Source organism: Catharus ustulatus, chromosome 2 (genome assembly GCF_009819885.2).
Source record: "Catharus ustulatus isolate bCatUst1 chromosome 2, bCatUst1.pri.v2, whole genome shotgun sequence".
Taxonomy (NCBI): Eukaryota; Metazoa; Chordata; class Aves; order Passeriformes; family Turdidae; genus Catharus; species Catharus ustulatus.
Genome location: NC_046222.1, coordinates 45,475,393 through 45,498,201, shown reverse-complemented (window position 1 = coordinate 45,498,201; position 22,809 = coordinate 45,475,393). Strand labels below are relative to the sequence as shown.

The window sequence follows — 22,809 nt, the reverse complement described above, 5'->3', positions numbered from 1 at the left end:
GATAAATTAGAGTTAAGGCAATACAAATTAATCTTCCAACACTCCAAGGCCTTTGCCCCAAAAGCCTTTCAGCTAGCAAAAGCCTTTTGGAGGCATGTACAAAGCATTTCAATAGCATTCGCAAAATTAAAAGCTTATATTGAGCAATGAAGGGATTCACAGACCAAATCTGAGAGCTTAAGTTGCGTAACCCTGTGCATAAACAGAAGGAAATTGTGTATGTATGTTCTACAGATCTGGGAATTCACCATGGACTTGGAACAGTTTGCATCTGAAGTAGACCATATGGTAGGGATTTTCTTACTGTCATCAAAAGCAAGGAAGAAAGAATCTGGATTTAATGATTAAAATACACATAAATTACACATAAATTCAAGACAATTCACATAAATGAAGGAGGTCCAAGGATTTTTGTTGGAGAAAGCTGGTATACACCAGGATTTTTCACCAGTGATCAACAGCCTCCATAAAAGTAGAGTGACAATTCTGGGAGAAGTAGAGCTATTTAGGTTTATGTGCATAGCTAGTTTTGGAAATCATATGATTCCTAGTCAAAATTATTCTAGTGGGGACTAATCATATTTAGTGGGTTTGTCCTTCACAATAAAAGAAGGCTATTCAATGAGGTATAATTATTTTTGAAGACTAGCAGAGGTCCAGACTGTTAATGACCTCCAATTTCCATCATTTGTCCATCTACTTACACCTGAATTTAGTTTGAACTAGCTTGCAAGACCTTTAGGGTGTGCTTGAATCTCATTTCTGAGCATTGCTAAAATACTGGTAATAATGTAAAGACAAGCCAAGTTCACGTATGGGTCTCAGTAAGAAATATCCCTCTATTATGTATGTCAGCAATGGGGCATGGTCTTGCTACACTACTCCTCACCATTTTCCTTTAAAACCTGATTTTCAGTACATAAAGGGTAAGTATGGCAGCAAAACTATCACTACCTGTTAGCAAACTGGTAATTTAATAGCTGCTGGAACTGGAAAATACCATTTTAGGGACATTTGTAGCTTCATCAGTTATGATCACTTAAAGCTGCGTTAATCAAATAACTATCTGCCCACTGAAAGAACTGGGAAAGAGTAAGCAGCTGTTAACGAATAGGCAGAGTAATAAATGCACACATCAGGTTAGGCCGAATACAAGTACCAAAATTGGAAAAGTCGGGATACATGATCAAAGCATCAGGACGTAATGCAGAAATCAAGGACCAAACACATCTTGTGTGGCGGAGGGGTCGAGGAGCTCCAAACCCGAAGGCTCCAGGAAAGCGCTTTGTGTCTACATTCACCCACATCACGGCGTGGTGACTCACACATGCATTACTTCCCAAAAAATGCTTTAATTAATTTAATTACAGTATGTGATAAACGCCATTTCTCCATTTGAATCACAAACCGCGCCGTTCAGGAGGAACAGCCGGTTGCCGCGCGTTTGCTCAGGGCGACAGTGTCATAAACCTGGCGGCCACATCAGTGGCTCATGCCCGGCTATCCCGCACACTCGGGAACGCCGCTCATCCTTCCCTCCCCCGTGCGCCCCTGCGCCGCGCCCTCCGCCGAACGGGCAGCACCGAACCCAGCCCGCGCAGGGGGCCTTGCTGAGGGGCGGGCCGCGGCAGCCCGCAGCCAATCACCGGCACGTCTCGGGAAGACAGGCGGCGGCTGCAGCCAATGGCTGCTCGGCGGCTGCGCGCAGCGCGGCCCCGCCGGCGAAGGACCGATGGGGGTTCCGGGCCGCCTGGCGCGGCAGGGCGGGGCGGGGGAAGCGGCGGACGCGGGCCACCAATAGGCGTGCGGAGAAGAGTGACAGGCAGGCAGCTCGCCCAATGGGAGGGCGGTGGCCGTTAAAGGGCCGGCGGCCCGGAGGGGAGCGCCGGGCGCAGGTGAGTCGCGCGCGCGGCCCCCGGGGACCGGGCGGGGCGGGCAGAGGGACCGGCCCGGGGATGGGGCGGCCGCTCCCCCCAGTGTGTGGGCAGCCCCCGCCGCCCTCGCGGAGGTAGGGCGGCGGGGCTCCGCTGCCCTCGGCCCCTGGGGGTGATGAGGAGACTGCCCGCCGTCCTATCTCCCCACAGGGAGGTCCTGTCCTTATTTCTCCTAGTCCCGGGATCGTCGCAGGACCCCGCCGGCCGGAGAGGCCCTGGCTAGCAGCAGGGCCCACGGGCCCATCTGCTCCCCGGGAGCCGGGCTGTGCTGGCCGGGGCAGCCGGCCGTGCCCCCGCCTCCCTTTGTTGCCGCCTTGCTTTCCCTGCAGCGCTCCGGGTGGGATCTCGCTGCCCGGGCCGCGGCCGTGCCCGCCCTCACGGCTCGGAGCGCGCTGCCCGCGCCGGGACCAGGCTTGCTGTTCCCCTTGTGCCGCGGCTCGTCCAGGGAAGGGCAGCTTCGGCCTCATGAGTCTGTGCCTCCCATTGCCTGAATCCCCAGCTGCTTCCCGTCTTCTTTCTGCTTTCTCCCTGCTTCGTTGAATTGTCCTTTTAGGTGGTGTTGGTTTCCTTCTGTGCCTCCTTTTTCGTTTCTGTAAGCCGCGGGCTTCTTTGCAGGGCTATGTTGGGTGGTGTGTTCTGCAGTACCCAGATCCTCCTGTGCTAAAAACCTTTGTACAAAAGCGTAAGTTGCTCCAAACCTATGTAGGCATCTGTTAAAAATCGCAAAAAAGTTTTCTAGAAAGACTTAGGCGGAAGATACTCAAGGCTAATTTTGTTTAAAAAATAGAGATAGCAGGTCCTTGCAATTGGAATGTTTTTTTATTCAAACATAAGCCCTGAAAGTTAAAAAAAACAAATCAAGACATCATCTTTTGTAAAAAGTCATGATTTTCATAAAAAATCAAGTTTGATGCTAGCAACGGTGTTCCATTCCTGGTGAATGCATGGATCATTTTGTTTGCTTCATTGCTTTTTTGGGGTATTTGCTAATTTTTTTGTTGGTCCAACGTGTGGTCAGAGAATAAAGTGTGAACAAAAGAGACAGAAAAGAGAGGCAGAATGAGGATACATCTCTCTTTAACTATGTCAGAGGTATTCAGTATATGCATATTCTGTCTTTATGGAGTTTCCAGCTTAGTTTTACAGTACTTGTTTCTTTTCACCCCAACAGTTTGTGTTTCTTTGGTGCAGTGATGAGACCCTTCTTGAGCACAGGTTGCTTTTGGCCTGACAGATCCAAAGTCAAAGCTCCATGTTGCCATCTTTTCTGGAAAACCCTTGAAGTCTTTATGATGTCATCAGAATGTTTTTGTTTTAGCAAGCACTTCACATTTCTACCCAAGCCTTAAAAGTACACATTTTACACTGCAATTCACCCCAGCCTCACTGGAAAGGCCTCGGTTTAAAACTTGACCACAACCAACACACTGCTGTGTTGCCAACATTATTGTCACGCTAATCCAAAACACAGCATTGGCCCAGCTACTCAGATGAGCATTAACGCTATCCCAGGTTTGCAATATTAGGATTTTTTTTCCTGTAGCTATCTAGAGGGTGTACAAATCCTAGCTTTCTTACATTCCTGTCTCTTGGGTACTTTGAGTATGTAACAGCTCATTTTTCCTCATTAAAGAGTAATATCTTGGAGACCATCTCGCAATTGCTAGGAACCGAATATCCCAAATCTCAGCTTTTGTTAGATAATAATGTTTTTTAGTTAATATATCCGATAGGTACACAGAGCCATCTCTGGGAGTAAATATACTGTTAACACAATTCACCAACTCCTTTTATATGAATTAGAAAGGAATTGTCCTTAACCAGGCAGTGTGCTTTCAAAAAGGAAAGTGTTAAAGAGGCAGGGTGTCCTTACCAACTGGAAGTTGGTAGTCACAAGTTTTAAATATATAGGTTTTGGTGATGTTTCACTGGGAAATTCAGGGGCTTTTTTCGGATGTGTTCTAGCAAAAGTTTTAAAAAGTCTAAAAGAAAACTTTACTTAGTAAAGGAATTGGATGCCAATAGTTTCCAAGTTAGTATTGCAGTTCTTAAAGGTTGTGTCCTTGCCTTATGGCATAAAATCGAAAACTGAAATTAGATGCTTAACAAAGCGTGGCTGGGGGTATCAGGCAGGTGATGCAGAGCATTGGTGCAAGGAGCAGTGGGCTGGCCCACAGGGTGGCATGACATTTGCATGTTTTAGCTCTCAGCCCCCTCCAAAGCTGAAGAGAAAGCTTACCTGTCAGCATTTCCATGCTGATGTAGAACTGTATTTGGAAAATGATGAAAATTTGATTTGGAAACCCAGTTTATTTTTGTTTGATTTTCTGTGTTTGTGCCCACATTATCCTGCTGTGCTAGCCCTGAGAAATTTAGAAAAAAGCCAGGGTAACCAGAGATACCAAATGAGTCTGTAAATTCCTGTGGTTCCATGTTGGAATGTTATGTTTTGGAATGAACCTAAAGAACCTTGTTCACCTAGCTGAGGCTAAGTAAAGGAGTTAACCAGTATAAACCTTGAGATGAAAATGGCTGTCATTCAGCAGAAGTCTGCTAAGTAGTATGCTTAAAGATCAGATAAAAGATCTCAGGAAAATTTGGAGTAATTCTAGCAGATAGAGTTTGTCTTCTGGTATAAATCAGACTTTCTGCACTACAGCTTTTTTTTTTTTTTTTTACTATTTATCATGTCAAGGGTCTGTGTTAAAACAGTAGGTTACATAGTAGGTTACATTATTTTTCTAAATAATTCTCTTTTCTCAAAAACAATTGGGATTTTATTTTCAGAAGGGCAGAAAGTTTCACGCGTCCTAAACAGCAACATGCAGCTTCCTGCTTGAGTCTGAGGAGTCCAAAGTGCTACATGGGAGCATGGTAGAGTGGTGTGGGCTTATACAGGCCCATGCTTTATGCAGTTGATTTCTTCTTGGGACTTGGATTTGCAGATTTGCTACCTAGTAATTGTTGGAAGTAAGTGGCTTCACAGTGAGAGTAGTATTTTAGTGAGGAAAAGTAGTAAAACAGCTTTTTGAACACAGTATTTGAAAAAATACGTGATGGCAGCATGCTTACCTGTTGACTATGAAAGAATGTTGCTTGACATGGAAAACTGCAAGTGAGCCACTTAACTACAGTCAGTAGTGTATAGGAGACGAAGAACAATGACTAAACTACCACGCATTATTCCCCTAGTGGGGCATTGTAGTGCAATGTGCTGATGTGTATGCTTTAACAGAGTTTAGGGAGAACAGTAGGAGGAAAATACTTAGTAATTTAAGAATCCTGTATAGCTGGGAGGGTATTATTTAAGAATTAATTCCATTAGTTAGTAACAATTGAATCTATAATCTAGAAACCATTTGCCTTCAGGTGAACAAATGTGTATACTGCATCAACAGTGAACAAACAGCAGCTTGAAACTGCCTGTCGTGTGTAGTGAATCCCTGGCACACTTGATTTAAAGCCTTTTAAACTTACTTGCAGTGGTATGTAACATGGTACAGAAGACTGTTCAAAATAATCCTAAATTGGACCTATTGCAAAACAGTCTGTGACCAAGAGCCGTTTTTGATTCTTAGGCTTTGCTTCCAGGTTTCGATGGGTTGTTTTGGGGTTGTTTTTTTTTTTTTTCTTTTTTGTAATATGATCTCTGTATATAATAATAATATTCATTACTATGTCAATAGTCCCCTGTTCCTCCCACTCACTCTCCACTTCTCTGCAGGGTTGCACACAGTCTGTCAGGTGAATTAGGGGAGTTCAAGTTCCCTTCAGCATCAGGCAAAGGTCCAGCTAGTGCTGAGAGTAGAGCACTGGATGAACTTTAAAGCTGCCATGGTATCTGGCATGAGATGTTTAGCAGCATGAGAAGGACACAGGAGGGTTTTACCATGGGCATGTAGTGACTTAAATCTATTTCCTGTTAAAATAGAATGTCCTGTCTAACAAATTTCCTGTCTAACAACTGATACTTGTCTGAGCTAGTAGTTGTTTTATGACATTCAAAAGAATTGCTCCAGTGCTTTTATTTATGATTATTTCAAGCTAGAAGAGCCTCAAAAATGTCATCTTCTCATATAAATTTATCTTTTGTTGTTAATGAAAATGGTGTCTCATTTAAAATGTGTCTCAGAAATTTCACTCGCCTAGACATTTCATGGTTTTGAAGTAATGATATAACAATTTCATCTTCTTTTGGAAGTAATTGAGCATTCAGACTGAAATGTGTGTGTCAAATTTCAGTCTTAAGGAAATCCCGACTGGCAAAACTCTTTAAGAGCTGAAAGAAAATAGCTATACTTTTGTAATGGAAATATCAAATCAACCTTAACAGTTCATGACATGGATATATTAATGGTTTTATAATTCATAGGAAATTAGAGGAAATATCTGTGACTACTTTGTATTGAAAGTTTAACAAAATGGTTTTCCTTTATCAAATAAACAGTTAGTTCAAAGAATGCATTCCTTAAATGATGACTTAGGATTCAAGTTGTTAAATGAAAATATATGGTGTATACCTTGGAGATTTATCTTGTTTGCTCTTTTTCTCTTAGGAAGCCTGACAAATAGAAAAATACAACAAAGTGAAGAGAAAATTTACTTCATGAGAACTGAGCTCTGCTTTCATTTACTTTTAAATTTATTTGTATTAGTAGCTGATTAGTGTCAGATCATCTCTGTAGTCTACTGTGGTGAAATTACTAGGTTAAGCCTGGAAAAAATGAAACAGTTAAAAAGAAAAAGAAAAAGCAATTTTAGTGTTCAGGAAACTCAAACTCTCCTTAAGGAAATCAGAAAAAGGAGAGAAGTACTCTTTTCAAAGCAACTTAATACAACGATTAATGAGATGAAACGGAAAGCTTGGGAGGAAATAGCAGAGTGTGTCAATGCTGTAGGTGAAGGAGAGCAGAGAACAGGGACAGAGGTGAAAAGGCGATACCTTGACTGGAGAGCACTCATGAAGAGAAAACGTCTGAATGCAAACATCAAAGTAGTAGGTGCTGGCTTTCACCTTCCTTCATCCAATTTAGATGACTCTCTCAATGAAGACATGGATGAGAAAATGGGATTTGCAATTGAATCTAGTTTTGAATGGCAAAATATCACTGACTTCAGAGAAGCTGCTGGTGGATCTTTAACAGAAATCAAAGTAGAAGAGGAAGAGGAGGATCCGCAGAATTTTGAAGTGAGTGACTGACATATGCGAGCTATATGCAGTTTGACCTTTGCTTCATTTCAGCATGAGGCTTCTTATTGTGTTTCTTCACAGCATCTGTTTCTGTTTTTTTCTGAGGCATGGTATTCAAATCTAGCAACTTGAAATTGTGTGTAAGGTCTTGGGTGTTGATTACTGATTTGATATCCCTAAACTTTGAGTATGTCTTTGCACATGTGTTTTCCATTTGTGGGTGCCACAGATAAAAATTAGTTGAGTCAATGCAAGGAAAATACGCTTTTGAAGGAGACTGGTCATGTTAATATTCAGACTGCCTCGATGGATGAATGGGAAATTCTCATCTTTAACAAATGAAAGTACATGTTACCTGCAGGTAGAGAAAGAAATATGATACTACTTGCATTTCTTGAAATGAACCTACAGGAGATGAAAACATAGCTTGAATTAGTCAGTCAGCCTTTCCTCCCTGTCAGAATTTAGTGTGAATTTGACCAGTAGTAGTGGATTCTATAGACAAGTTGATACTCCTAGTAGTACTGTGATTGTCCTGGGATAGGCAACTGGCTGGAGTGCAGTCAAATATTAGGATAGTTTTGCTGTTCCTCTTTAAACGCATAGTTCTCTTTTCCAAAAGGGGTACTAATAAAAAAAAAAATTGTTTGGGGTATTTTATTGCTTTGGGGGGGAGATTTTTGTTGGCTTTTTTTTTTTTTTTATTTTTCTGAGTGGGAGAAGTGGGGAAACAACTCCTATCTTAACTCCGTTGATATGTATGCTGGGAGAAAACCAGTGTAAGCTGTTAGATGGTAGTGAGAGCCACTGTCAGACAGTGATGAAGAACAGTGTGTGTCTTTAATGCTAGAGGACTGGCAGTGACTCGCCCAGTCCTAAGGTTTTTCTGAACACTTGCCTTCTCAGTTTGCCTTTCTCTTGCAGCATACATATTGGGACGCAGTTTATCTCTTTTGTACTATGAGTTTGTAGGACATGAGGGCTGTGATACTATGCAAAATGTTACAGTCTGCCCAGAGCAGTGGTCCTAACCACCTCATCATCTGTGTCACAAATAGCTTTACAGCAAACATGATAATACAAAATGGTTAAACAAGTCCTGCTTATTGACCCACTTAATAGAGTTGGAAGAGTTATGAGCATGTGAAAAATGTCAGTGTTAAATGTTTTTTAGGAATGGAATAGCCCAAGTTATTGAAGGTTAGGCTAGCTTACCTAACACATAGCCTATGGATCCATCTGCTCTGATAAATAATTAGTCACAACAAATGCCTGGTAGCTTACATAAATGTCACTCAGCTCTATGAAAGGTAAGAACAACATATGGTCTTCTAGATTCAGTTTTCTATCAGTTGTTCTGAATGATCTGTAAAAAACTACTGTGCTATATTTTCAGGGTGTTCTTGTATGTTCACTGAACAAGATTTTCCATTTTTCATTACCAGATATTAACTTGCAGATAAAACCTGTTTCTTTTCCTGTGTAATGATAAAAAATCTTCTGATGTAGCATGTTTATTTTGCAACATACAAGCTAAACACTTCTGAATAGCTTTAGAGATGAAAAAATGCAGTATGTTCTTTTCAGTCAAGTTGTATGTAACAAATCTATTTTGGCATAAGGACTGGAATGTAATTTTTGTCTATTGCTTTCCTCTCTGCAGTTTCCTATTGAGGAAGAAGAAGAAATACTGTCATCAGTTCTGCCAGATTCGAAAAAGGAAAATGACCTACCAGACTTCCCCCATATTGAAGAGTTTGGAAATCTGAGCTCTGCTCAAGCTAGGCTGGCCTATGAAGATTCTCACTTGCTTATAAGTCTGGAGAAGCAAAAGGTGGAGCTGGAGAAACAGCGACTGGACATCGAAGCCGAAAGGTTGCAAGTGGAGAAGGAGCGCCTGCAGATTGAGAAGGAGCGGTTGCGGCACGTTGATTTGGAGCGTGAGAGGCTTCAGATTGAGAAGGAGCGACTTCAGATTGAGTGGGAGAAACTCAGGCTAGAGACTCTGCATGCTGAAAAACCTGCCCTGGAAAATGATCTCACCCAAACTGAAAAACCCATCATGCAGCCTCTGGATCTAGAAACTGAAAAGTTAAAACTTGAAAAGGAACGTTTGCAATTAGAGAAAGAGAGGCTGCAGTTCCTAAAGTTTGAGTCAGAAAAGCTGCAGATTGAGAAGGAACGCTTGCAAGTGGAGAAGGAGCGCCTTCGAATTCAGAGAGAGGGTCACTTGCAGTGAACGTCTCAGCTAAGGTGTCAACGTTAGTGTTTTGATGTTTCTAAATTAGAAGTAGTTCTTTCCTTGATACTGAAACTGTCCTAGAGGCTTAACATTCTTCTGTTAAGAGTTGAATGTTGATGTTAAACTGAAAAAAAAAATGGTGCTCAATATGTCAATGTGCCTACATAAATGAGCTTATGTGTGAAATTGCTTTTCAGTGTATCAGAACTTAAGTGTTATGTTCTCTTGTCTTCAGTATTGTGCTGTATTAGTTTGATGTCCTCTTATAGAGGCCTTGAGAAGAAACAAGGCTGAACCTTGTACTTTTTGTCACTGTACTAAGAGGAAGGAAGGATCAGAATAAATCAGTGTTTGCTGTGAGGACATGGTGCTGATGATAACCTATATGGTAAAGAAGTATAATTTTGGCAGAACAGAGGAATACGGAGTCATGAGAGTGATTCATTAAGTTTTATTTCACCCACACATCTTTTTTTCTCCACCCCCACAATTGGGAAAAACAGTTGAAGAGTTATCTAGAAGTTAAAGTGCAAGTTAAATTCTTTGCAGTTGTATTTACTGTCGCTCCATGACCTGAACTGAATGGGAGTGCAGAAAATGGGTTTGAGTTTTTTTTGGATGAAGTATTCATATTAGGCAAAGTTGCACATTAACCATACCTACTATGAGCTGACCTGTTGGTTTCACCAGGTCATTAGTAATGCTGTATGGAGTAGAGCACTTGTTTTAGCATAGCACAGGGATTTACTGATTGATCAACCATGCTGTCTAATGAGTCTGTGACGATCCCCTGAAGAAAATTGCTAGACCTTGTTTGTTCTTGGAAGGCAGTAGCTGGTGTGGGAGTCTCAGAAATAGAGACATGGAGACTGAGCACAGCCTAAAACCTCTTCTACACTCATTACTGGCTTCTGTAGCTCCCTATGTAATATATTTTAATTAGACAAACAAAGATGGTCAGTCTGAAGGCTGTTAGTATTTTTCATAGGCAATGTAGTCATATAACAAAAAAAAAACCACCCAAGGAAGGAAGCTTTCTATTATTCCATATATGTTTAAATCCCATCTGAGCCACACTTCACCTTTCTCATCTTTCTGCAAGTAACTATTTTGTCAACTCCATTGGAGATGTAGGACTGTGGGAATACTAAGTCTAAACATATGTTGAGTGACTTAGGTGAGTTCTTGTGCAAGTAAATAATATTTGTACCACTACAGGTTTACTTTTATTCTGCAAAGATTATTTTTTTATTACTGAAACAAGTGTGCTTCTACAGTGGAAATAAATTTGACTACTATACTCCAAAATGGCTCTTGAGGCTTTCTTCATAGTGAAACTAGGGTATATCTGAAGAGAAGCCTGGATACTGAATGCTGCAGCACCCCAAAGTTCTGATGCCTGTATTTTGTATGTAGTCAATCAGAAAGATGAGGTACCTCAGAGCTAGACTTAAATTAACTGGGGTTTACTTGAGAAAATAAAAATGAAGGAGACACCAACCAGTTAGATAGAAATGCCCTGGGTAAAATTTCCCCGAGTTTTTTCTTCCTGAATGTGGTGGACTTACTCAGTGAGATGCCAGGTTCACATCAGTATTGCTGCATCGCTCTTCAGATGGACAGGGGAGAGAAAATACGGTGGATCTCTGCTCCCCCATGGGCTGCAGGGGTACAGCTGCCCTGCCGTGGTCTGCACCATGGGCTGCAGGGAAACTTCAGCTCCAGCACCTGGGACACCTCCTCCTCTCCTTGTGCACCGACCTTGGTGTCTTGGGCTTTTTTGTTTGGATGTTGTCATTCCTCTCTGGCTGCATTTGCTTCTGTGCATTTCCCCCTTGTTAAATACATTATGCCAGTGTTGCTAGCACCATCACTGATGGATTTGGCCATGGCCAGGGGCAGCTCCATCTTGGAGCCCCCAGGGATTGGCTCTGTTGGACATGTGGACAACTTCTGGCAGCTTCTCTCAGAAACCACCCCTGTAGCCCCTCCTGCTACCAAGACATTACCTCACAAATCCAATACACCAAAATAAAGGGATAAATTGGCAGCTCCCTGATATGTATCATGAAAATTGGCATTAAAAGTAACTTTCTGTGATTTGGAGAAAATGCTTATCTTTTCCTTTTAAAGCTTGAAAGAGGCAGAATTCACTGAGTTGGTCCAGTGTCTAGTGCATAGAACATTGACCAAAATAGTTGGATAACATGGATTTTATGATCATTGTGCCCTGGGGTGACCAACTTTCTATATAACTATTCTGTCTGCTGGACAGGATCAGAGTAGGAACAAGGGGCAGCATATCCAGCTCTACGAGAGGTAGTGACCAGAAGGACCAAGCCAGGAGAGAGAGAACGTTCCTACAATCTTACCTGGAAGTTGTCTGGCCAGGAAGGAGCAGACATAGACTCTGGCTCCTGTTTTGGCAGACAGTTGAACTGCTGCTTGACCCCAGCACCTCTATCTTCATGTTTTATTCCATTTATCCATCAGGATAGTGATTTGTATTTTACATTGAACGTCTTCAGAATTCTACCCCCAAGAGCATTAAAGGTTTTAGGGAAAATAGGTAGATAAATTGAACCATTTCTGGATTCTTAATTGTTTTGGAAATTTGAACACTTTTCCAAATGTTAATAGAGCTGCATGTAAGCAATTACTTTTCCTGACAACTATTCAGCCTCCCAGAGAAATGATGCATCTTTTTGGTTATAGAAGGCATCTTGTTAAATACTGAATGATGAAATTAAGTATTGTCATAATTCATTGAAAATACAGTTTCAACATAAAATTTAGAGAAAATTACAGAGTTTAATACATTCATTTTATAGCTTGTTTTTTTCATCGTGAAAATACAGTCATTTTGTGGTTATTTGAATTAAAATGTCATATATTTTAATACTAATCTGCAATCTCTTAAACTTTAATTGCTTGGTTTACCAACCTGTGGTCCTGTTGGTGAAGCCTAAGGTCAAGATTTCGACCCTGTAAATGTCACCCAAATTAGGACATACACATGAACTCGCTGTTCTACCAACATTGATCATGGGTGAAGTTGTAAATGCTGTCTCCAAGAACAGCCCAGGATGAGCAGCATCCCAACAGGACACAGCTGACAAAGCACAGTAGGCTCCAAAGACAACTTCCTTTCCTTGAGTTAGTGATCTTATGTTATTTCTAGGACATCTTAAACAACTTTCGTTGTGCATAAGGTGATACTGAAAGCAACGTACAAAAAGTATAAAATACTGGTTTATTAAGATAAACGAGAGTTGCTGAGGATTTCATAAGCATTTGTATCCTTGTCACCTCAAGCTGTCTTTACTAGCCAGGAAATTGTCAGTCAGGAGAGGAAGAATTTCTAAAATCCCCCTTGCAAGTGGGAACAGAGGCCCATAATATATAATTCTTCACCTTTTCACAGATGAACTCTTCATGCAGTTGCCACAAAAGAGCAACAGTGATGAGTATCCTCTCTGGTTCATTCGCCCCCAAAAACTCCCTGCAGAAAGGCAGGAGTGCTCCAAGAAGATGGAGTCAGACCTACGGCTGATATTTTACAAACACAAAAATACCCTCAAAAATCCTACTCTCTGTCAGTCAGGAACCTTGACAGAAGTAATAGGTGGGAGAAGAGGGAGCAGGAAAGACTAATTTTTCTCTGTTGTTGCTGGAATTAATTAGTGAATTTAAGCCAGACAGTGTCAGAAAATGTCACCACATGCAATAGTATTCATCTTTATTCTTTTCTCTTTTCCCTTTTCTCTTTTCTTTCTCTTTTTTGTTTTCTTTTCTTTGTATCACTGTAAGTCTCCATGCATGTATCACTCAGGCACTGTTGGAGTTTGCAGCAAACATTAGGATGAAATATAAGTAGGCTGGATTGTTCCGTAAGTTAATGGGTTTGTTTTGCATCGAGGGCTCAGAATGTTTGTAGTTGGTATTAGGACTATGGAAAGATTTTAATCCAGGTTAAGAAAAAAAAAAAAAAAAAGGGAGTGAAAGAGAGAAGAAAAGAAAAGAGATTGAAAAAAGATTGCATTTTTTAATAAATTCCCACCTGTTTTTTTGTTTCCAGATGATCAAATTATTTGAAGATGTGAAGATGCCTGCTTCAAACAAATATGGGGAGAGAAGAACACCTTTAGTATGGGCTTGGGGCAACTGTAGTACTCAATATTTTCCTCTTTCTTTTTTCTTTTTTTTTTGGTTTGTTTTGTGTCTTTGGTTTTTTTTTTGTTTTGTTTTGTTTTTATTTTTTGTTGCCAATGTGTGTACCTAACCCATGATTTCCAAAGCACTAGCTATGCCACTCGTGCTCTTGGCTTGGTGTCCCCAGGTGATCTAGCAGTGACATGCTGATCAGCCTTTTGCCACTCAGGCAGCATCAAATGGAGTCAGGGAGGGAGCTCTGGGCACTAGGAGTTCTTGCCCACAGCTCATTGGGTTTTCTCTCTGGTTGCTTAAAACCAAATCTCCTCATGCAAGGTGACATGATGCCAGTGAATGAAAGAGTTCCCAGCGATCACAAAACATACTAGAAAAAAAATAGGTGCACTGACACAAGACAGGAGAAGCCCTTTTCAGATGCTGCACATGATCCTTTTAAACTTGACCTGCTTTAGAGGACACTTCCATCCTCTCCTTTCACAGATTATTAAGAATGCCATTGTTATTTTCTGTTCCAGTTTTATTGGTTTTAATTTCCCTGCTTCACTCTATCAGTAGTTTTATTCTATACATTGGTAGACTGTGAAATACCTTGTCTTGTTACTTCCATATTTTCTAATTGCAACACTCCATCATTAGTCAATGGGTTCATAAAGTGGAAGGCAAAGTTGCTATTTCATTTCATGCTATATAATACAATGCTTTTGGTTCAGTAATTACATTGTGCCAGACTTGTGATCAGTCCTGAGATAGCTCACTTGTGATGGATAGCCCCATCACAGAGCGTATAAGAGTTAAAGGAAGAAGCAAATTTTTAATTTTGCTCCCCTGTCAATTTAGCAACTCGAATACTTCTTTTCAGACCAATATTTATCTCACTGTAGAGATAACAGAAATGAGAACTTAAAGAGAGAATTGAAGTTTGAAAAGCATTTTATAAAGTTTTGGTTTGCAAACCAGGAAAGATAAAAATTAAATGTTCTTCCACAGAAAGCTATTGTGTGTTATTCTGTTAATGGATTGCCAATCTTCTAGTCACCTGTTTAATGTACTGGAGAAAATCATTACCTGCTTCTTATATAACTATTCTAAGTGTTATGTGAAATGAGCTCATCATCTTACTGCTATTGCTCAGTGCTAGGCCTGTGGAAAAAAGATTTTCAAAGGTTTTTTTCTCTGTCATAGAGGTGTTTGTGAGTCAAACAATTTTCTGAAGTGCTGGCAATGTTCAAACAGTCATAGGATATAGGGAGTACCTTTTCCTAGCAAGGGAAGGGTTGCAGGTATGGTGCAAGAGTGTGGCATCGGTTGCAGGGACAGCCAGGACAGCCACACCAATGGAGTAACAGTGGAGAAAGCTGTGGCCTTTAGGGACAAATGACATCCTAGTCCCCTTTGGTTACAGCACAGGAAAGCCTGTTCCTAGTGGGGCATGTTTATGCTTTTCTGAAAAGGACCTGCTAGGAGCCAATTTAATGGACAGAATTTCTGTCCAGATAGACTATTACTTTGGTTCAATAAGGCAAAGTTCATGTTTTTGCATGGCTTTATAGGTATGAGGGCACAACTTATTCCTAGGGTTTGAACAGAGATAGAAATTCTTTTAGTATTTAGGTTATATAAAATTCTCTGGTCTTCATTGCTCTTTGACTTTTGCCTGGTGCTGCACCTCAGACTTTTCCATCTTACATCCTATCTACCACTCTTTTTTTGTATATAATCCTTCCCCCAAGAAATACCAGTAAGATCCCACTAGTCAGAAATAACAAACTTAAAAACTCCTCAGAAAGCCAAGGTCTGGTACCTTAATGGGGATTTTGATCTACCAAAGCAAAGCAAGGTGGCTGTGTCTCAAATTATGTCAAGGTCATTTTGTATCCAGAACTTTGGGAAAGGTCTGAAGTTCAGAATTCAGTTAGAGGTAGTTCAAAGGAAAGAGAGCAGCAGGAGGACTAGACTGGTGAAGCAGATAGTACACACTCTGCTCTGACAGTGGATATTAAAACAGCTGAAAGGAGTTAACTGTGATACTTAACAAGTAGAGAGACAAGGAGATAGGGAAAGGAGGCATCAGACAGAGCATTCTGAATGGACAGAGGCTGCTTTCCACTGCCTACTCCCCATTATCAAGAAGAAATAGTATAGCATTACTTTGGATTTTCCAGTAGAGCAGCTCCTTCCAGCATCCCCTAAGTGGCAGATGAGCAAAACCTAAATGGAAAGGCCATCTGTAATGATAAAAGAACAATATAAAAGGACCACATCTGGAATTGAATAACAGAGGTAGAGTCAGTAAGTGAATTCCAGGGACATGGGTGAAGGCCAAGAATGATGGTAGCTACAGAATGGATAGCATCTCACCTCTCTTCTTGTCTCTGTGGGATCAATATGCTTTTCTATTGCTTCAGGTATTCAGCTGACTTTGAAATGGAAATATTGCTGCTATTTTACACAGATGCTACTCACACAAAAGTTTATTAGTTGAAGGACTTCAGGTTGTTTCTGAGAACAGCAAACGGCTCCACCCCAGAGATTTGGAGAAGCACTGTGAAGATAGATTGTTTGTTCAGTCACTCCACTTTTGTTACATGTCTTTTTTCACTATCACATCAAAATAGCAATTAAGAAAGTAAAAACACAGCAGAAAAAAGTGGGGAAATTGAATATGCAAAGGTGAAGAGATGGATTACTAATTTTACCATGCTTGGGTTCAGATATGCTGAACAAGAGCAACACTAGTGCTTTGAGCACTTCTGGAGCTGAGGTCTGCTTGGTGATCCCTCCTTGGGGAATAAGCCTCAGGATTTCTGGAGAGAACTCAGGAGGTGAAACTAAGATGAGGGGCAGTATCAGCACAGACCCCTGGGAGAGTGATGGTCCTTAAGCCTGGGATCCCAGGGGTCAGCCTGTGCTGACTCTGAGCAGCAGGGGGACAAGTAGAGGTTCAGCATCCTACTGAACTGTGGCTGTCCTCTTCCAACTGCCTCAAAGCTTAAGGAATTGCACAAAATCCAGAAAGGAAAGAATAGATAGATTAGATAATTGTTACTATTCTTTCATATTGGTTTTAGTACACAAAAAAATCTCAGAGGTGAGTGAGGTCAGGAGACAAAAATGGACCAATCTAATGAAAAAATTTTTAAAAACCCAACTTTTGTTGTGTGGCTGTGTGGGTGCTACTTTTCAAGACCTGCAGAGGGCTTGGGCAAGAGTACAGTTGCTTTTGGACGTGTGCAGGTGTCCCTGCAGGGACCTCCCAGAGCACTGGCGCAAGGTCTGCTCTAGGGATGGTGGCTGGTGCACTAATGGCTTCCTAAATCACTCAGAGCAGACTACAATTAAAGGAACTAACACTGTTTCTCTTACAGGTTGGAGCCACAGAGATCTTTTGGCCCAGAAATATAGAGGAAAAAGGGTGGGCTAATCCAGAATGGTTTGCAGGAAAGCTCTTACTTCTAAAGGACAAGCTGAGGGTTATCGCCAGCCTCTGAACTGTCTCACACAGAAGAAAAAGCGTTTCTGTCAAGTCAAATAGGCACTGTCACATAAAGTACTGATTTATAGTTGACCTCATATAAAAGATCTGGATAATCTAAATTTTTTTGTTCTAGACATCTTGATAGCAACATATTTTCTGGAAGCTGTTCTTTCAGAGGCAGGAGTGAACACAAACACTTGAACTACTTAATTTTTTATCACAAAGAGACGCTTCCTGTGAATTGAAGTGCACGTGCCTGTTCCTCCTTCTTCCTGGAGCCTGCCAGCTTCCCTTCCTTCAGATTGTTTTTCCATCTACAGTGTTTATAATAGTTACAATGTTTCTGCAAGACGGAGACAGGGCTGTTTATTTAGGAGGCTGTACTCAGAAGCTTGTCAGTTTAGCTGGACTGTTTGCCAGAAAAGAAAATTCAGTCTATTAAAAGATGCCAGCTTTTATTCAGGATGAGCAAATCCATTCAGAAAATAAATCCCTTGTGCCCTCTTCACACTCTCCCTTTTGATGCATGAGCATTTTTAAGTCTGAGTACTTCGTATGTTTATTCTTTTTATAGAAATGAGTTATTTCCTGTAGAACAAAAGTCTTTTGGGAAAGAAATCAAGCTATGTGAACTTCAGTTCACAGCTTTTTATCCAAGAGTTCAGAAAGAGGTTAGGAGAAAAACAAAAACAGTGTAAGTGGAGCAGACTTTGAAAAGCTTCTCCTGAACCTGCTCTGGCACTGTCAGAGGGAGGGAGCAACCTCCAGACTTGATCTGCCAGCTTCCCTTGGGGTCAGAAGAACCTTCAGCCTGGCACAGATGGTGTCAGGCCATGGTCCTTCTCCTGCGGAACGCTGTGCTGGCATCCTCACCATTGCCTGCACCAAGGGAAGCTCAGAAGGCTCAGCAGTGTCTCTACTGCTCTTCAGTAGATGGAGACATGAACAGGAGTGTGTTCATCTGTGTGTGCATATAAACCAAAGGAGGCTTAGGAGAATATAGGTTCTGATGGAGATGGACCCAATGGACCACAGGCTAAGAGCTGTCCCTCAGCCCATGGGTAATGCAGTTGAACACTTGTCCAATGCTGGTGTACTCCTACCCGGGTGCACACTACAACTCTGACACGTGAAGTTTTTGGTTGGGTGGCTTTCATGAGGGGGACGTGTGGTGGTGCATCCCTCCTTTCCTCCCAGGCCATACTGTGATCTGGGAAATGCTCGTGAGGCCTCGGCCAGTGACAAGGAAAGAGTTCCTCTTGACCTTATCAGGAACATCTTTCCTTCCCAGGAACTTGTGCTGCTTAACAAGCCCCTGCCCTCTGGTTTTTTTAATGGACTGCCTTAGAATTCTTTTTTGCCTGAGTAACAACCCAAGTAGAATGACATTTTTGTTCTCACACTTTCAAAAAAGAGTACTGACCTAAAGCGCAGCCAGGATGAAACTTTATTATGACTGGAGCCTATTTTCTTGAGGCTCTATAGACAGCAGTCCAAAATGAGACCCTTTGAACTCTCCTGGACCACAGTGTCTGTGTGCATACAAGTGTGTGTGCTATAGCCAATGTGGGGAAAATGCTGCTCTCCTGGATTCTTGAGTACTTTAGATTTGTAAGTTACACCTGTAAGTAAGTTTCTGTTGTGTTATTGTAAATCCCATGTGAGTCCTTTCCTCTCTTCCCGTACCTCCCCTGTCCCCCCTGTCTCCGCAAAGGTAGTTTTGGATTTATTTTGGTTCTTTTTGGTTTGGATTGGTTGACTCTGGATTTCTTCTTGCTGTTTTTCCTCACTGTGCCTAACCATCAGGTAAGTGGCAGACTGAACCTTGCAAATGAACTTTGTCATGCTGTCGCTTTTATAATGAACTTCTTTTTACTGATACCTTTGTTGTTGATTCTTTAAGCAATTTACAACACTCATTCATGAAAGGAGATAAGTAGGTTGTTGTTCTCCTTTATTAATCTTTGTCCAGCATGGCAAAAGCATTCCATGTCCCGTGGCAGGTTTTCCATCTGCTTCATAGCCTCCCCACCATCGCTGTGCGTCTGTAACTGGAGCAAGCAAAGAACAAAAGGGTGGAGAGCCAGGACAGTTGGAGAATTCAGAGATGCTATCAGGAAGAGACCAAATTAATACTAGTAACACCTAAGGAGATTTAAAGCACTTTCCCTATCAAATGACTAGGAGAACACCATTGGCTCAGATCCAAAGTCTACTAAGGAAATAAGAAAACACCTCTTTCAGAATTAAAAAAAAGGGAAGAAGCAAATCCCATTGTTAAGTAACTATACTGGTTATTGAAACTGATTCTATGATACTGAGATAAATGGATTTTAGTCTGAAATGGTTCCTCCAAAACCAATAGTGGATGTCTGTGGTGAGACTTTCAGAAATTTAGTGGTGCATCCAAGGAAAAGGAAATCATAAAACTGGAAGGCCAGAAGGGATCTGCTCAGATTAGTTGCATAGCACATTTTCCTCATGGAATATTTCTTGTCAAAGGCCTGGGTTATGGAACTGGGATAAGTGTCTGAGCAGGTCCAGAGTTGTGACAGATGCAATTTATGTGGCACAATGGCATTGTTTAAGCTTACAGTAATTTCACGAATACAAGCCGCAGCAATTTGACAAAAATTTTGGTGGAAACCCGGAAGTGCGGCTAATAGTCGGGGGCGGCTAATATGTGAATAATTTTCTGACATTTACAACCCCAGACATGCCAGCCAGGGCACCGAGCCGAGCACCTGCCAGTAAAAGTCGGCATTTCGCAATTGTTACAGTGTTACTGTGTTGCCCTGGCTCCCTGCAGGCAGCACGGGGGGCGGGGAGAGAGGCGGGAGAGCTCTCTTTCCTCCTCTGCTGCAGCCCAGGGGAGGACAGGTGGGGGGACGCGCCGCCATTGACGCGGCCCGGGGAGGAGAGGGGGAGGCCGCGCTGTCATTGCCGCGGCCCGGGGAGGACGGGGGGTGGGGGACGCCGCCATTGCCGCGGCTCGGGAAGCCAACGGGGGCCCTGTGCCGCCATTGCCGTGGCTCGGGGAGCCGACGGGGGCCCTGCGCCGCCATTGCCGCGGCTCCGGGAGGAGGCGGGGTACTTTGTCCGCGCCCGCTGCCGCTGCTGTAGGAGCGGGGGAAGCTCCGTCCCTGCCTGCCACCGCAGGGCAGCGCCGACCCGGGGTGACCGAGCCCAGTGGCAGCGGCGGCCGGCCCCGAGCGGCAGCACCGGGCTGGGCCACCTGGCCCCGTCAGCGGCCCCTAGCGGGCCGAGCCTGCACAGCCTTAGCTCAGCCAGTAAACCCCGCCCTCCCGCGGTTCTGTTACTAATTGCACGCGGGTCCTCGCTGCGAACGACAGAGCGGCTTATATTCGGGTGCGGCTTATCTATGGACAAAAACCGAAATATTTGCCAACACCCAGAGATGCGGCTTATACTCAGTGCGGCTTGTATTCGTGAATTTACTGTAATGTTAATTTGATAGCTAAAAATGAATACCAGAAAGTAAACAAACAGGGAGCTTTGAGACTGTATTTTCAGGTGTACCATTATCTTCCCATCAAGGTGCTTTTCTGATAGTGTCTTTGTTTTTCCAATGTAAATTCCACACTGATCTTATTAATCCTGCATTTTTATTAGAGATATTTTTTCTAGACTTATCTCTGCTCCTTTGTCATTTTCAACCTGGAGTTCAAACCAAAATTTAAAATTATTTTTTAAACCAGTGTAGTGAGGCAGTTAGTAAAACTGAAGTGTCCTGTTTAGATTTCCCAAACCTTGGGTACAATGGTTACCTGGAAGAGATTTACTCAATATACAGATTATTTTATACTGGAGAAGGAAGGGAAATAATAGTGACTGAGCAAAGGTAGGAACTTGTTTTAAACAAGTACTAAAGGAAATTCTAACAAGGTATTTGTGAGAACTGAAAACCAAATGCCTACGAAGTTTTTAAATTTAACATTTTTGGCATGTTCCTTATTGAAATTTGACCTCCAGTGTAACTGCTATGAACCTCTGCAGCCCTGAGAGATGCTGTTTCATAGGTGATGAGAATCTTCAGGGACAAACAGGTTTGCAAGAGCTGAGCATATTTATGTCAACAGCAGAAAGAATGGCCCAAATAAATTCTAAGGCATTCCCCTGCAGTGATCTCCCGTACATCAGCACCCAAGTTTGACAACACCACCAAGCTGACATAAGAGGGTTTCAAGTGGACAGACAGCTTTCTCACCAAAATACCAGGCAGTTCATGTCCAGAAGCAAAACACAGAGAAGGATAACTGAGGTGTAGATTTCTCTTTAAATTAAGGCTGATGTCAAGATTTACTGCTGTGGTCTGGGGGCAGCCAGCAATGCTAGTGCCTGTGGAATACATTTTCCCAGGGTTATACGAGAAATTTCAGTTTCAAACAGAGTCTGTTTGGTAAGTTTTAGCAGTTCTTATGTATTTGTCCAAAAATAAAACCTCAACCCACCAACCGTGCTACTAATATATATGAGATACAGCAACTAAAAAAAGTTTTGTCCTTTATTTTGCGTATGTGTGGGTATATAGGAAATCATCCAAAAGAAATCAAATTAAGAAATGCATCACCAATTATCAAATACACATAAATTAATCTTTTCTGCCTGAAATACCAATTCAGGGGGCATATTCACCTACTCATCACATTTCCCACTGAAATTAACAGAACGAGGTTGTCGGCCCGCAAGGAGTAGGCAGGGAAAAAGCCACCACATGTTCACTGCAGCATGTGATAATAACTCACTGCTGAGTGTGGTTGGGCTCTCATCCCACCTTGTCCTCCCTCTGACAGTCTCTGACTGCCCTGGGATTTGGTCATTTGCTCCAGGATCAGCTTTTGGTGGGAGAAAACCTACCCTAGGGGTCCTGGGTGAGAGCTTGGCTTCCTTCTTCTCTTCCCTGGGTGTCCATCCAGGGCTGGTGGCTGTGGTGGGGTCTGGGGAGTGCCCCCCTCACTGACTGCCTTTGGGAGAGGTGGCAGCAGTAGGAGCATCTCTTCGCTTGGGTCACTGCTGGGACAGCAAACCTCCCACGTCCCTGAGGAGTGTCAGGCAGATCTGCAGCTAAAACCAGGCAAGGCAGAGCTTTCAACTGAATGGGTCTCACAGGGCTGCAGAGAAAAGGTTTCCCTTCCTCCTGCCAAAGTGGTCTCAGATTGACAAAGCTTTTAGGAGTATGAAATATGGCTGACTAAAGCATTGTGCTGACACAGCCCAAGGGTGCATGTATCAAGAGCTGCTCCAGGTTGAAAAAAAACCCAGAAACTGCCATACAATCAACTATTTAAATAATAGATCAATTTAATTTATACGAGAGAACATGTCATGGCAACATAGCTTCATTAAGGTCTAGATTTATCTACACAGGAGATTACAGAGGGTAAGGTATTACAGCACATAAAGGCAAAACAACACAATCAAGATCCTGTATACAGAAAATAGCTGTGTTTAACCTTGAAAAAAGTTAGAGTCTAAGTCAGTTCTGAGTGGCATTTGAAAGCCACGAGAGGTGCTGTGGACTGTGACAAATGTGCCCTCCAGTGAGGTGCTTGTAATTTTCCCTTCTGCACTGTAGAGCTGTGAGTCTCTGAAAAGAGCAATTTGGGATTGCCCAAGCTGTCCTTGCTAATAAACAATCAAGGTCTGAGTGCCTCAAGAAGGTAAACACCCCAGGTGGTAGGTGGGTATCATAAGATGGAGTCAGTATGAACCACACAAAAAATTAGTTTGTGAAACCAGGTGACCAGCCTACACCCCAGTGTTTTTCCTCTGT

At 42.3% G+C, this 22,809-nt stretch overlaps 1 protein-coding gene across 3 annotated transcripts; it reads left to right on the top strand.

The window, feature by feature from the left end:
* The first annotated feature begins 1,799 nt into the window (after positions 1–1,799).
* Positions 1,800–10,675, top strand: MSANTD4 (Myb/SANT DNA binding domain containing 4 with coiled-coils). 3 transcript variants are annotated; one of them, XM_033052475.2, is made up of 3 exons: positions 1,800–1,895; positions 6,491–7,122; positions 8,789–10,675. In XM_033052475.2, the coding sequence occupies exons 2-3, from the start codon at positions 6,658–6,660 to the stop codon at positions 9,362–9,364; spliced, it is 1,041 nt and encodes a 346-aa protein (XP_032908366.1). In that variant the 5' UTR covers positions 1,800–1,895; positions 6,491–6,657; the 3' UTR covers positions 9,365–10,675. The 3 variants fall into 3 exon arrangements, with proteins under 3 accessions (XP_032908366.1, XP_032908363.1, XP_032908367.1); XM_033052472.1 differs by lacking the exon at positions 1,800–1,895 and adding an exon at positions 1,961–2,616; XM_033052476.1 differs by lacking the exon at positions 1,800–1,895 and having other exon boundaries at positions 4,911–7,122.
* Positions 10,676–22,809: the final 12,134 nt, after the last annotated feature.